We start from the raw sequence: 16,096 nt of genomic DNA on the forward strand, positions 1-16,096 counted from the left end.
CAAGATCACCAATGGTTGTGTGTGAAAGCTAATACTGTTTGGGGACTACGGAAATCGCAGTCATGGTGAAAGGCAACGGTGATGGAGGGCTGGCTGAATAGGGCACCTTTCAAATGCAAGGTCCTTCTTTGGCGGGTAATGATTGGTGGTCTTCCTCTTGCCTCGGCCCTTTCCAAGCGTAGAATCTCGAATGGCAATTGTTTCTTCTGTACCACTACTGCGGAATCGGCCCGACATCGATTTCTTTCTTGCCCGCTCGCCAAGAATATCTAGTCACTCTTGTCGCAAATCTGACGTGCAGCGGTGGGGTCCTCACTAACTCCTTTCGATTGAGTTTTTGTGCGCCCAAAGTACCCCACACCGCCACAGTTACATATGAAGATCTTATTTCACTTTTTCAGATACTGGGAATGCTGGCACATTTGGACCACGCGCAATGCTTTTCTGTTTGATTCGGCCTCTAATGTACCGAGACATATTGCCAGGCTTAAAGGGCTCTTGCATTGGCAAATAGATCTCATCTGGCACTCGGACTTGCTCCCTCAGGAGGATTTGCTTCCTCCCTGGCATATGGCAATTTCCTCTGGGTCGTTGCCATGATTGGTGTAACCTTTTTCGTGGATTAGTATGGGGATTTCCCACATGTTGGCCTAGGGCCCTCGTGTCTCTTGTAATCATGTAATCTTGTACCTTTTTTTCGTAATTAATACAATTACCTTTTACGAAAAAGAGAGAGAGAGAGAGAGAGAGAGAGAGAGAGAGAGAGAGAGAGAGATTTCAAAATTTGAAATTTGAAATTTGAATGGTAGCCAATGGAAGAGGGATGGTTGCATTGTGCTATTGTGTATGTGAGAGAATGAGATGGATCAGAGAGGGGGAGGGAAGGAAAGAGAGTTTTAATTTAGTTTAAACTTTAGTATTCTTTTTGTGTGAGAGAGAGAAGAAAGAGAGAAAAGATAAGAGAGAGAGAAAAGAAAGATAAGAGAGAGAAGAAAAGAGAAGAGAGAACAATAAAGAAAAGAAAGCAAGAAAAGTGCAAAAAAAAGGAGAGAGACGATAAAAAATGTGACTATTAGCTTTCGGGATAGCTCGCATAGTCAGACACCCTAGATTGTCAAATGGCCTTGGATGGGATTCGGCGGGTTGTATGGGATGAGATGTATCGGACGAGTTGTCGCGTCTAAGGGACGTGGACAAGCACGGTATGATGGAGCATTGACAGACACCTTAGTGTATACGGACAAAGCATTGGCCACTACTGCCCATATCCTTAGTTGGTCACCTACATCGACCATGGTTGATATGTCACCTTTTGAGGCTTATTTTGGTCAAAAGTCGGATATCTCATATTTCAAGGCGTTTGGGTGTGATGCTTATGTTTACATCTCGAAGGAACAAAGGGATAAGTTTGAGCCTTCTTTCAAAAGATAAGTATTTGTGGATTATAGCTCGCAGTCCTAGGGATACAAGCTTTATGATCCTGTTTCACGAGGTATACATGAGTTGAGATATTCGGTTTGTAAAGTTTCTAGCTGTTGAGGGGGAGGTTGCGTCTTGTAGTTGGAGATCTAGGTGACAGTTGGACACTTAAGCTAGTGCCTTTGGAGGCTATCTCTTGAGGCTTCACCTTTAGTGGAAAAGGAGATTGGTTCTGTCATGAGGATGTGAAATTTTATTGCTTTGCTTAGTATTTGATTTAACATTAATTAAATGTGTAAATGTGACTTATACTTGTGAGGTGCAAGTTAATTATTTTTTAGTGTGGGTCCTAGGACCTTGAGATATTAGTTGGTGCCAAAGGCAAAAGTTGTAATAAGTTATGTTTGATCGGTACTAGGTAGTACCTGATGTCAGATTTTGGCTCAGATCAATTTATTGGCCATTAATATTAGTGGTGACATTAGAGACTAGTCCTTAATTAATTAATTAATGCCGGTCTAAGGGCTAATAATTGCTCAGGGGTACTTGGAAGACAAATTGGCCCAGTCAATTTAATTATTAGTTGTAGGAATTATTATTCTGGCCACTACAGTAATTGTTAGATTAATTTTTAGGATTAATCTTTTGAAATTTAATTTAATAAGCTGGAATGTTGGAAAATGGGATAAGAAGGCTGCCACTTGGCAAAACTTGCCCATGCAAGTGGAAAAAACGTTTTTAGGGGCTGGTGGAAGTCTATTCCAGCCAGTGTGAGAGAGAAGGAGGTTATTAAAGAGCAAGGAGATGACGATGATGTGATTTGCAGCCACCAGGGATCATTTCTACATCAGGTGACAATAGTTTGGAGCTCTCTAGGAGCAAGTGATAACAATCGGAGGTCCTTCTAATAAATGTGACAACATACAGGTGTTGGGAATAAAGGCTCATTGTGCCTTTTACAGTGTTTGGGTATGAACGCACCCTTACTCTCTTGTATTTTATATATATTATCAAAACCTAAAAAGTGGTATACTCATCTTTGTATTGAACATCAAGTGTGTCGTGCTCACTCTCCTCTCTATTGCTATCTACTCTGTGTGTGTGTTATCCGACGCGTTCACTCTTAAGCTCAGTCCAGATCCGACTGATTTCATCAAACTGGTATCAGAGCCAGTGATGGGCATCAGGCTATGGGATAGTTGAGCAGGAGGCGCAGGCGAGTAGGAGTTGTAGGTGTCGCAGGTGAGCAAGAGCTTTAGGTGTCGTAGGTGACAAGCGGGAGTTGCAGGGTCGTAGGTCATGCGACAAGCATACGACAGGTCGACAGAGAAGTTAGGTAGCTGACGCGCAGCCAGGCGGATGGGACCAGTGACTAGGACTAGTCGCCACGAACTTGGCACGCGGTGCCAGATGATGACGGGCAGAAGTCAATGTTTTTTAAAATCAGAAATATCATTTTTCTTTTTTTCTTCTCCACTAGGCGTTCACGCGCAAAGGCACAAGTAAAAATTTGCCCAAGAAAATTGGGGCTTTTCTCCGATTTGGGGATCTCAGCGTGGGATAAGACAATCCGACTCAGAAATTGCACATTTGGTGCACGTCTGCTCGATAAATTTTGGGGATTCTCACATTTTAGTGAAATTTCTTCAATTTTACTAAAATGTGTGTACTCTGAATCCAAAAATTTGGGGCTTTTGCAAAATCCCTTCAATCTGTGCAACAAATGTATGGTACATGCACTTGGGTACATGTATTGATGCAATTTGGACAGATTACCCTCTAAAAATTTGGGGCGTTTGATCAAAATTGTCAAATTTGTGCCTGAGAATGCCTTGAGAGCAGAAATTGCAGTGAAATTTTGGGGATTTCACATGTAACTGGTGCATTGGTCTCTAAATATGTCAATAATTGCTTGAGGAGTGCAGTAAAAGACATCCTTTTAACTCTGAAAATCTATTTGCAGATCTGAAATTTCTGCAATCTTGGGATTTTCTCACAGCTGGTTGGTACCTTTATGTACCGTGGTTACTTGTGTCACATTTGGGGTTATCTTTGGTGACTGGTTAGTCAATTTGGGATTGCAAATTATGGCTGGAAACAGTGACAGCAGTAATCTTTTGCACATTAAGAAGCTTGAGGGTGCACATAATTTTGCAATTTGGCAAAAACAATGCTAGAATGTCTTAGTGTAGAAGAAACATGTAAAGCCCATCAAAACAAAGGGAATCAAACCAACAGACATGGAACAAGATGAGTGGGATGACTTGGATGAGCTTACTTGCTCTAACATTGAGCTCTCAGTGTCAAACAACTTGTTCTTTAACATTGAGAAGCTGAATTCAGCATATGCAATGTTGCAAAGGCTTGAAGAATTGTATGCTCAGAAAAGTGCAGCCGACAAGGTTTATTGGCTGAAAAAACTAATGGACTTTCGCATGAAAAAAGGTACAGCCATGTTTGTATATTTGAATGAGTTTAACTCAATTTTCAGTCAGCGGATTGCTTTGGATTTCCATATTGATGAAGAGTTCAAGGATACTTTCTTGCTATGTACTTTACCTGAAAGTTGGGATACTGTCAAGATAGCTTTGAGTAATTCGAATGCTCAGCTGTTATACTTTGATGTGGAGAGTTCTTTGCTGATGGAAGAACTCAATAGGCAGAATAACTCAGCAAACAAGTCTTCTAATGCATTATACACTAGAGGCAGATTTCAGCACAAGGGCAGTTTTGAAAATAAAGCACGTAACAAATCTCATGGAAAAAATGTGAAGTGCCATCATTGTGGCAAAAAAGGGCACTATAAACGGTATTGTTTTCAATTGAAGAAAGAGAAGGGCAAAAACAAAAACATTGAAGCCAACAAGGCTGAAAACAAGGACAGCCAGCCTACAAAGAAGAGCAATGTGAAAATAGAAGAGGTTAATGTAGTTACTCATGATACTGATAATGATGGTGATGTACTTCTTGCTTCTTCTTTGAGTGCACATGCATTGATTGCAGATTTTGAGGATGATATGCACACTTGGATACTTGATTCAAGTGCGACTTTTCATATCACCCCACATCATGAGTGGTTCTTTGACTACAATGGTGGTATATGTGGTGTTGTCCACTTGGGGAATAACTATGCATGTAAAATTGCAGGTGTAACCAACTTTCCTTCCGTGGATGGGTGGTAAATCTTTGATTACAACTTAATTATAGCAGCAAACAATTAATGCAAATCTGAAAATACAAATTTACCTACTAATCTTGGACAATGCACATCCAATTGGCCCCAAAATCGGCGTCCCTTTCAGTTTTTCTTTAGCTTTATTAAAGAAGAAGTTGATTTACAATGGGATTATCTTGATCCCCTTCGCAATCCAAACTCCCCTTGCTGTCCAAAGTGACCAGTAAGTTTTCATTCTATTTTGCCCCTTGATTCGGGCACTTAATTGGCCTTCACCCACTTCATAGATGATGGAAATGCCCCAAATTCAATGGTTGGCTAGTCCTCCACTTGAATTCAGTTTGAATTTACCTTTAATCTTATTGAATCCAAGTGTTGAGGCTTTCAATTTTTGGTACACTTCTCGAGGCTGTTGGTAAACCCTAATTTTTGTTGTAAATCAGGGTTTACAGCAGAGAAATTTGCAATTTCTCAGCCTCCAAGGGTCCAAATGTTGAGATCCTCGGAGCAAGGCTGAGAAATTTGCAATTTCTCAGTCTCCAAGGATCCAAATGTTGAAATCTTTGAAGCATGGCTAAGAAATGGTTGGGAGATGAGAAAGAAAGCTGTAGAGAGAGAAAATTCAGAGTTTATTCGCGAAGAATGTCTGAAAATCAGTCAAATGCAGCTGTTGCCCTGCCACAATAGCTTGTAGATGCAAAGAACTGAAGAAAACCAGTTATTTACTGCTGCTGCCTTGTCTCAACAGCCTATAGATGCTATCACTTGTTGATTGGTCTTCTCTTGTCCCTAGCTGTCTCAGAAGGTCCTCCAATGGCTGGAAATCAGACCGGTAGCATCTTCTCTCTCTCTCTTGCAAGCTGAATATACTAAAAATGCCTCTCTCCAGCCTCTAAAGACATTATTTAGTCTTGCATGGACAATTTTGACAAGTGGCAGCCTTTTCAAATGGTTTTTTCAGCATTATCCATAATTTAATATTAATTTTCAGTCTTTAAATACTGAAAATTATTCTAATAATTATTTTGGTGCTTTGAAAAATAATCTGACTGGGGCCAATAATTAATTAAATTGGCTAGGCAACTTCCATTCCCGAGTGTCTTTGTGTCATCTTTGACCATCAGATTGGTGTTAGGTACCATTAAACGCCACTTCTCTAGTGTCACCAACTGACACTTATGGCCAAATGAATGACCTAGGCCAACAATTGGCACCAGATACCACCAAGTACCTGTGTGGCATAACTTATAGCAACTTTTACCTTTGACATCCCATGATTTCCTAGGGTCCTGGGCTCGTAAATCTACTCTAATCCCAGTTGCACCTCACATGTGCAACATTTACTTAATCATGTGATTAAAAATTAATCCACATGTTAAGTGAGGTTTCAAAAATACATGTCTTCATGACAATCCTCCCCCTTGAAATCCTTGCAATCGTCCTCGATTGCACTGCCAAATGCATCAAAAGCAAAGTACTACAGTGGAATTTCCATAGGGCATCATAGTCAACACAACATTGTGCACTGCTGTTCAACCATTCCATATATCCAACATATGCTGAAAATTACGAGTCAACATAACATAAAATAAGACTCAAAGAATCTCAAAAACATTGCGAGATTATCACGTGACATGTCTATTTCTCATGACCTCAACTCATTTGGCAAAACGAAACCATAGTATAGTGAAAACCAAGCATAAACCATGTCTGAAACATCAATGGCATCATAAGGCATGTTGCTGTCCACAAAACCAGCTGAATACCACTGAATATTAATGATCATACGCTGAAAACCAACATTCAATAATCAGCCCCTGACGATCATTAACTGATGCTACACCAAGCTTAACCAATGTTATACCAAGCATAACTGATTACACATGGAGCATAATAGATGCAAATGTACAGTTTGAGAGCCGCAGTGAAAAACATACCGATTTGCATACCAAACATAGTGACTAGTACACTGAATAGTGATCTCTTGGCAAACATTCTGTTTAGCTACAGTATCTTGAATGTATGCTGAATACATTCGAGATCCACTACTTCTAGAGCTGTCCATTACCGAGGAGCGGAGGTGCTAGCTTCCTCACAAGCATTAGGTAATACTCTAGACCTTTGCTTTGTTGAACTTGATTGAGCCCGAACTAAAGTCGGCTCTAACTGGAAAGCACCAAGGTAAAGTTGCAACAACTGAGGATGGTTTGCCAAGTCATCCTCCTCCATCTATTTGGCATCCATTGGTGAATAATTCTGAAACTTTACCAAGTACCTTCTGGAACCCTTACCCTAATCTTTCTCTCTTTGTGTGCCAAAATCAGCTCTGGCAAGGTTGTCAGGTACGAAAGGTATGATACGATAAAATACGGTACTAATTGGTACCTTATGATTTTATAAGGTACGGTACGATATTAGTACGAAAAAAAAACAAAAACTTGGTTATTTTGGATTATAGATAATAGAACATATGTTTAGAGCTAAAATAGCAATGTCACTTGAGTTAATAGGATGAATACATGAGGATAACAAGGAAAAACCTCATGCACAACATGGCAATGTGCTACTAGAAGACAGTTGAGAGTGTATATGTAATATATCAAAGAACAAAGCAAAGTTTAGGGTGGATGGACAAACAGGCTCTTCATTCTTTTGTGTGTGAGAGAGAGAGAGAGAGAGAGAGAGAGAGAGAGAGAGGGGGGGGGGGGGAAGGGATGCTCTTGGAATTGCATACTCATCTTGGAAGCTGAGAGAGAGAGAGAGAGAGAGAGAGGAACTAGTCCGTACGTAGTACAAATGCAACTATGAGCTATGGTACCAATATTTCATCGAGCTCTTCGACCTCCGGCTGAATTTCAGTAGAGACATCCTCTGGTACATCTCCATAAAAAGGTCTAAGCAAGCTCACATGAAAGGCATTGTGTATCCGCCAGTATGGAGGCAATTTCTACCTATAGTATGCATCATTGGTCCTCTCCAACACTTGAAATGGCCGATAGTATCTCATAGACAGCTTTGGATACAATTGCTCTTGGCCTTCATCTTTTTCAGTCATGCCTTTTCAAATTGCAGCAATATATAATCACCCTTTGCAAAGTGCAAAGCATGCCTATGATGATCAACTGCTCTCTTTTGCTTATCCTATGATCTTTGAAGTGCATACTTAACCTTCTGTTAAGTTGCATCCATGCTTTCCACTCTTTCTTTGTGATCTGTTCCTCTTTTCAACCCTATTTTCAGATTTGCCCTGATTTTCAACTTTATTTTCAGATTTACCCTTTTTCTCAGCCTTTGCCTCTTTGATATGTTACTTGGCATCATCATGCATCATTATCATAGAATCCTGCATCCTTTCCACTCAGCAATGTGTCGGCTGCAATAGTAGTTTCTATAAAAGTTGAGACATGCTAGAAACAATGTACTTAATGCAAAAATCCTGAATACCCTTTGGCAAACAACAAATATATACTTCTCCACTTGCTCATGGAGGGGTACTGTGCGATAAGAAGTAACTGGCAGCAATGCATCCCAAAACTTCTTACTATACCGATCCAAGTCCTAACAGTCTTTGGAATTCAACTGATTCCAAGCTGTCATAATGTCTACTTCAAAGGTACTTGTCAACCAATTTGAAGCAAACATTTGCTTGAATTGGACCCAAGTGGTAGGTGACTTTCCTTGAATAAGAAATGTAGACCACCATTGCAATGCATTTCTTGTAAAAAATGTGGCTGCCTTGCATATCTTAGATGCCTCTGTGAAATAGGCTGCATCAAACAGGTGAATAAAAACAAGTGCTTTCAGCCTATCTTGTGCACCACTGAAAGGCTCAAACTTCATGCTTTTACCACCTTCATCATAGTCCTTCAATGGACCTATGGGAGTCAAGTTATCATAAATGGGCTGTTGCAAAAAGGGTGCATTGGCTGTATTTGCACAAAAACCAGCACTATCTGAAGCACCTACATGATCAATGCCAAATCCTTGTGCTCCAACAGTCCTGGGGGTGCCGATACATATCCATATGTCCCGTTCTGTGCCCCAAGCATCATGCTTATGCTGCCATACATGGGATTAGGCATTCCACTTGCATTACCCAGATACATTGGGTGTTGTGAGCCATGCATTGGCTGTTGCATACTATAGGGATTTGTGTCATACATTCCCGTGTGCAGTGCCTGTCCAATCATAGCATGAAAAATGGTACCACCACCAAAGTATCCTTGCTGTCCCATGCTTGCATGTGCATAATTGCCTTGCTATCCATGTTCCCATGGATTGGCACTACCAAGTTGGCCATGCATTTGCACTTGCTGCCCCACAGATACCAACTGTTTGTGCTCATCATGCATTTTGGGCTCTTCTAAAGAAGGCTTAGGCATTTCCTTCGGTTCTTGTGGCTATCCCGAAGCTGTAGAAGGTGTCTTCTTCTCTTTGCCTTTGCTGTCCTTCTTTGGGGCATTCAAGAATCGAGTAAACTGGGGATCCTTTGCCAATTCAGCAAAATGATTTGCTGTTGTACGCTTTCGATCCTTGAAGCTATCATCAAATTCTTCAGCCCCTTGTTGGTCATCAGCCTCTTTATGCATTGAAGTGCTAACACTTGGGTCATTTCCCACATTTTCAGCATGCTGTCCATGTTGAGAACCATGCCCAACATCAGTCATTGCATTCCCCCCTTCACCACGTGATTGACCAAGGAGTGATGTATTCTCTCCACTTGATCCCATATCACCATGTGAAGACATGCTTGTTGTAATTCACTGCTGAGAACAATTTCAGCAATAATGCAATATTCCCAACTTGCAATCAAGTACCATGGGCCCACCAATTCAAAGGATTTGATGGTGTCCCGGCAGTGGAACCATGAAACGAGCCTTCCTTCCGTGGATGGGTGGTAAATCCCTGATTACAACTTAATTACAGCAGCGAACATTTGCTTGAATTGGACCCAAGTGGTAGGTGACTTTCCTTGAATAAGAAGTGTAGACCACCATTGCAATGCATTTCCTGTAAAAAATGTGGCTGCCTTGCATATCTTAGATGCCTCTGTGAAATAGGCTGCATCAAACAACTGAATAAAAACAAGTGCTTTCAGCCTATCTTGTGTACCATTGAAAGGCTCAAACTTCATGCTTTTGCCACCTTCATCATAGTCCTTCAATGGACCTATGGGAGTCAAGTTATCATAAATGGGCTGTTGCAAAAAGGGTGCGTTGGCTGTATTTGCATAAAAACCTGCACTATCTGAAGCACCTACATGATCAATGCCAAATCCTTGTGCTCCAACAGTCCCTGGGGGTGCCGATACATATCCATATGTCCCGCTTTGTGCCCCAAGCATCATGCTTATGCTGCCATACATGGGATCAGGCATTCCACTTGCATTACCCAGATACATTGGGTGTTGTGAGCCATGCATTGGCTGTTGTATACCATAGGGATTTGTGTCATACATTCCCGTGTACGGTGCCTGTTCAATCATAGCATGAAAAATGGTACAACCACCGAAGTATCCTTGCTGTCCCATGCTTGCATGTGCATAATTGCCTTGCTACCCATGTTCCAATGGATTGGCACTACCAAGTTGGCCATGCATTTGCACTTGCTGCCCCACAGATACCAACTGTTTGTGTTCATCAGGCATTTTGGGCTCTTCTAAAGAAGGTTAGGCATTTCCTTCGGTTCTTGTGGTTGTCCCGAAGCTGTAGAAGGTGTCTTCTTCTCTTTGCCTTTGTTGTCCTTCTTTGGGGCATTCAAGAATCGAGTAAACTGGGGATCCTTTGCCAATTCAGCAAAATGATTTGCTGTTGTACGTATTCGATCCTTGAAGCTATCATCAAATTCTTCAGCCCCTTGTTGGTCATCAGCCTCTTTATGCATTGAAGTGCTAACACTTGGGTCATTTCCCACATTTTCAGCATGCTGTCCATGTTGAGAACCATGCCCAACATCGGTCATTGCATTCCCCCCTTTACCACGTGATTGACCAAGGAGTGATGTATCCTCTTCACTTGATCCCGTATCACCATGTGAAGACATGCTTGCTGTAATTCACTGCTGAGAACAATTTCAGCAATAATGCAATAGTCCCAAGTTGCAATCAAGTACCATGGGCCCACCAATTCAAAGGATTTGATGGTGTTTCGGCAGCGGAACCATGAAACGAGCCTTTCTTCCGTGGATGGGTGGTATATCCCTGATTACAACTTAATTACAGCAGCGCAAACAATTAATGCAAATCTGAAAATACAAATTTACTATTGATCTTGGACAATGCATATCTGATTGGCCCCAAAATTGGCCTCCCTTTCAGTATTTCTTTAGCTTTATTGAAGAAGAAGTTGATTTACAATTGGATTATTCCGATCCCCTTTGCAATCCAAACTCCCCAAACTCCCCTTGTTGTCCAAAGTGACCAGCAAGTCGTCAATCTATTTTGCCCCTTGATTCAGGCACTTGATTGGTCTTCATCCACTTTATAGACGATGGAATGCAGTGCTGAGCTGTAGGTGATAGCTTCCATGACTAGCAGGGCAGCAGTAATTTTTTGGCCTTTCTCACGATGAAACTTTGAAATTTCTCTCCCTACACCATTCTCTCTCATCCTCTAGCCATCTCTTAAGTTATCTCAACACAATCCAATCATTTAGAGGTGGAGATATTGGAAAATCTCTGTTGTAAACCCTAATTTACAGCAGAAATTAGGGTTTGACAGCCACCTCGGGATATGTGCTCAGAATTGAGGGACTGGGATTTGAATTTTAGTAGTTGAAATTGAGGAATTTCAAGGAGATTCAAGAGGCTAGCAAGCCAATATTAGATTTGGGACTGAATTTGTCTTTCAAGGAGCAGGCTCCTTGAGCAAACCAAGGTGCAAATTGGTTTGAAGGCGTGCTTCTTAGTTTTGATAGCAAGTGGCACTTGGATTAGTGGAGTAGGTTAGAGGGTCTTAGTTGTACTCCATCCATTTGCAATAAAAGTTAAAGAAATATTGCAAGGGGTGTCAGATTTGGGGCCAATAGGCTGTTCATTGTCCAAGATTAAAGTGGTAACATTTGCATTTTCAGTTTATGTGAATTTTATGCTTGCTATAATTACTGTTAAATGAAGTTAGTATCACCCTATTCAAGGAGGAAGGTTGGTTTCAGCTTCATTGCCAGATGTTCATTGTCCAAGATTAAAGTGGTAACATTTGCATTTTCAGTTTATGCCGCTCCTAGATGCCTATCTTTGCAACACATTGTTGCTCTTTGATAAAAAAATGGACCAACAACTCCCTCTCTCTTTCCCAGGGTATAAACTAACTAAATGGTTGAGATCCAGTCCCCAAAAATGTTTCTTAAGTTTGCATGGGCATTTTTGCTAAGTGGTAATCTTCTAAACATTATCTATCCAGCTAAATTATTGTTCAAAATTAAATTGTCCTAAAAATTGATTTCAACCCTTCTGACCGTGCCCAAAATTAAATGTGCCCATCCATAATAAATTGGCTAGGCCATTTGCAACCTGGAGTGGTCCGCAACCTTTGTTGACCCTTAGATTGAGATTAATTAATTAATTAATGCTAGTTTCTAGTGTCACCACCATTGACACTTTTTGGCTAAACAACAGTGCTAAGGTCAAAATTGACACCAACTGACCCTCAAAGCTCCAGTTAAAATAACTGCCATGTGCATTAGACGTGCAAAACAACATTGCAATCAAATGTTATCAGCAAGATTAAAGCATCTTAAAGTTTCATGTCCGTGTGACATTATCTCTTGGAGTAGCAAGTAGCGCCCACCATTGCCCTATCATCTATAGAGGTGGAGTATAAAGTGGATCTTCTATGACATGTGAGATAGTGTGGCTTTTGGCAGTTGTTAGGAGAGCTTGGTTATTCTTAGATAGGTACTACTACACTACACTGCAACAATGACAGTTGTATTGCTTTGGCACCGAATCTCATATTCCATGTTAGGGTGAAGCACATTGAGATACGACACCATTTCATTCGGGAAAAGGTATTGGATGAGATCATAGATGTGGTGTATTGCAAGATGGAGGACAACTTGGTAGATTTGTTTATAGAGGCTCTTCCTTAGGCCATTCTTTCATAGCACTCTAGATCCTTGAGCCTTATGTCCCGTCCAAGAATTGAGAGGGGGTGTTAGGGATGAATCCATCCCTTGGACAGGCATTAACAAGTTATTGTTGTATAGTTAGTACTCTCAGGCATAGTTACACATTTCTTGTTTATAGATCGGATGGCTCTATGCAGTCGCCAGATCATTTCCAGCATTTTCAGGCAATCAAGCAGGTCAGCCAGGCTGTGTAGGATGCCATGAGGCAGTCAGATTTTCTGCACAGCTTTTAATGTGATTATTCTATTGCTGCAATTGTATTTTGCAGCAGTCGGCAAGTTTTTAACTAGCTGACTTGGCATTGGCAGGTTACTATTGTACATGTAGTACTCCCGAGCATAGTGATGCATTTTTTGTATATAGGTCGGATAGCTCTATGCAGTCACTAGGTCATTTCCAGCATTTCTAGGCAGTTAGGCAGCCAGACAGGCTAGGATGCCACATAGCAGTCAGATTTTCTGTGCAGCAATTATTGTGATTATTTTATTGCTGTGATTGTATTTTGCAGTAGTCAGCACGTTTTTAAAGCTGATTTGATCAGTTTTTCCCTATTTTTGGGCCTCTTTATAGATTGGCCTACCCCGAGCATTTTTCACTCGGTTTTCAGGTGGAAAGAGAGATTGCTTGGCAGAGATACATTTGATAGCCCATGTACATATCTGCCTTCTTCATTTTGGCATTCATTCATTGCAGATTTCTGCATTCTATTCTCGTTTCTCTCCCCTCCTCTATGTTCATTTTCTTTCAGTCTGGTCACGCTTCAACATTTGTTGCACTTCGACACATCTTATTGGGAAGTAGAAACATTAAAAGTGGAAGAGAAGTAAACACTTGTGTACTTGACATGAAAGTGGAAGGAGGGGAAGGAAGTACTGTACTCTGTGTTTGCTTCTTTGGTAGGATGGTCAGTCCCATACGATCAGTGAGTACCTAGCTTGATATCATGTAAAGAAATATTGGTCTATAGATAACAAACACAATGGCATGACAAAGCATAGACTAATAAAGAACACAGTTAACTCGGAGATAATGAACACAAAAGAAGATAATGAATGAATATATGCAATGCTTAATGTGGCAAACACAGAATGCAAAGTGAAATACTGACCCCAGACTCCCACGTCTCCAGGACTGAGGAAAAGAGTATGAGTTGGAGAGTGTTGTACTTTGACGGATTCCGAACGGGTCATAGGTTGAAACAGGGCAGAAACCTGCAAACGCAGCAGTAGAAGATAATGTGGCAGCTGGTCGACAGGTGGCAGCTGCAAAATGCAGCCTGATCTGATTGTAGCAGCAGTAAACGTAGCCTTTGGGGCAGTCAGGAGATAACAGCAGTAAATGCAGCCTTTGGAGCAGTCGTGGCAGGCTGGCAGGTGATAATCTGCTGTAAATGCAGACGGTGAGGAGATAACAGCAGTAAACACAGCACTTCCCTTGATGGAACAGGCAGAAAACAGGTCGCCAGGACAGCAGTGGCCAGGTGAAGGAGAGGGCTTGACAGTAGGGGCCAAATGATGGACAGCAGTAGACAGCAGCTCGAACTGTGATGTCCTTTGTGAACGTGGTGTGGACAGCAAAGATATTGCACTTACAAATTGCAAAAACGAGATTGGGCAGAGTGGTGGGCAATCTATTTATTTATAGATGGATGGGGCACTCTCTAGGATCATGTTTCTTTTTAATAAAAGTTTGGTAAATTTGGGTTTTGGGGCTGTAATTAAGGGCTTATTAGGTTTGTTGCATTTTTAGCTGAACAGGAGTATCATGTCTGCTATTTGGGATTTTAGACATTCTTGAGGTTGATGAATGTTGTGTGCATTTCATAACAACTGTAAACGCCACTGAGGCACCACACATTGTTTTTGTTCTGAATGTCAATAATGATTACAAAAACCATTGAGGCAATTATCAGATACTAAATACTAGACAGTTACTACTAGTATTTCGGATTAGATCAAATTAGTAACACTGATGATTAATCCTCTTTATGAGGCTTTGAAAATGCTGATATAGTTGTTATCCAATCTGATTTATGCAGCTTATCTGCCTCAATTGGCTGATGATGTCTGTCCAGATCTAAAAAATTGTAGGCACTGTTTCTATTATAGCTTAAATGTCTTGTTTAGGATACATTCTTGGCATGTCTTGCTGCTGAGATGCCGTTTTAGTTGTTATCCAATCTGGTTCATGCAACCTATCTGACTCAATTAACTAATGTCCAGATTCTACAATTATAGGCATTGTTTCTATTATAACTAAAACACAAGTTGCAAAAGTCTTTGTGTTCAGATACATTACAGGTATCTCTTGCCAGCTTAAATTTGTTTCAAATTTGTGCCTACATCATGTTTAGTTTGGAATGTTGTTGATGTTACTTTTTGGCCATTTTTTCCAATGTTGTGTTTGAATATGTCTATGTAATCAAAACATGTGCATATTTATGTTACGAGGAGAGCTTCTGAAGGCCTATCCTTTAAGGTTGTCAGTGTTTTGAATGTTAGAAGCAACTTATGGTGGTGTGAATCTAGTTTAGTGTTTGATTATTGAGTAATGCACCTCACGAATGTATGTCATGAAGGTTAATGATCAGTGTGAGGCTGTGGATGGAGATCATGAATTGATTGAAGCTCTGAAAGAGGCATTGAAAGAAGGCAATGACAAGGCAGCTTGAAACGGAAAAGCTTTTTGAATGGTGTACAGATGAAATGCATCATGTGTTTACCATCAGCTGATGCTACCAGCAAAAGGCATGATGCTGTGTAAACATGTTTTGCAGAAACAATGTGGCAAATCCGGACAGATGTGATATCATACAGGCCATAGCCTCCTATGTATTAAGATGGGTTATCTAAAATGTGTTGGATCTCTTCCTCAAAGGCTAGTTGCGAAATGTTAGTGTTGTCATGTAATATAGAAAACCATCTCTCTGACTTTTTTGAGTACTCATGGATTGTGGGAACAGAAAGTCATCAACAATAATGAGAGCTTTGTTCAGGTTTCGCATGCATGTAAGCTGATGCACTATGGGTTGATGACATAGGCGATCATGGATTATATAAATTGAGAGGTTAGGAACTTTCGAGACAGCATTTCTGCTTGGTGCTTTCATTTTAGTGGAGTTTCAAATGATACTCTCTATGTATCAAGATTGAATGACTGCTGTCATGCATGTATTTTGGGTTGAGTTTTTATGTTGTAACAAATTTATCAACTTACATCTCATTAAGTGAACAGGTTATCAATTATTCATGAAATGCAACGTGTGCTGCAACAAGAGTTTCAGACCTAGATTGAAAAGGAATTTTGACACACGATATTTCTGGAACTACAGAGTATTTGCATAGGGTTGTATGTCTTAGAGGAGTCCTGATCATTT

General features: G+C 40.7%; 1 protein-coding gene across 1 annotated transcript in view; it reads left to right on the forward strand.

The window, feature by feature from the left end:
- The window catches only part of LOC148018530 (uncharacterized), a 57,291-nt gene extending 41,565 nt beyond the window's left edge, over nucleotides 1-15,726 (forward strand). The window contains exon 6 of the mRNA XM_087662038.1: nucleotides 15,299-15,726. Within this exon, the coding sequence (XP_087518164.1) occupies nucleotides 15,299-15,391 (93 nt within the window). The 3' untranslated portion in view covers nucleotides 15,392-15,726. The remainder of the gene's footprint in view (nucleotides 1-15,298) is intronic.
- The last annotated feature ends 370 nt before the right edge of the window (nucleotides 15,727-16,096 follow it).

The sequence above is a fragment of the Lygodium microphyllum genome, chromosome 21 (assembly GCF_053477565.2).
Source record: "Lygodium microphyllum isolate KBCC chromosome 21, Lygodium_microphyllum_v1.1.10, whole genome shotgun sequence".
Taxonomy (NCBI): Eukaryota; Viridiplantae; Streptophyta; class Polypodiopsida; order Schizaeales; family Lygodiaceae; genus Lygodium; species Lygodium microphyllum.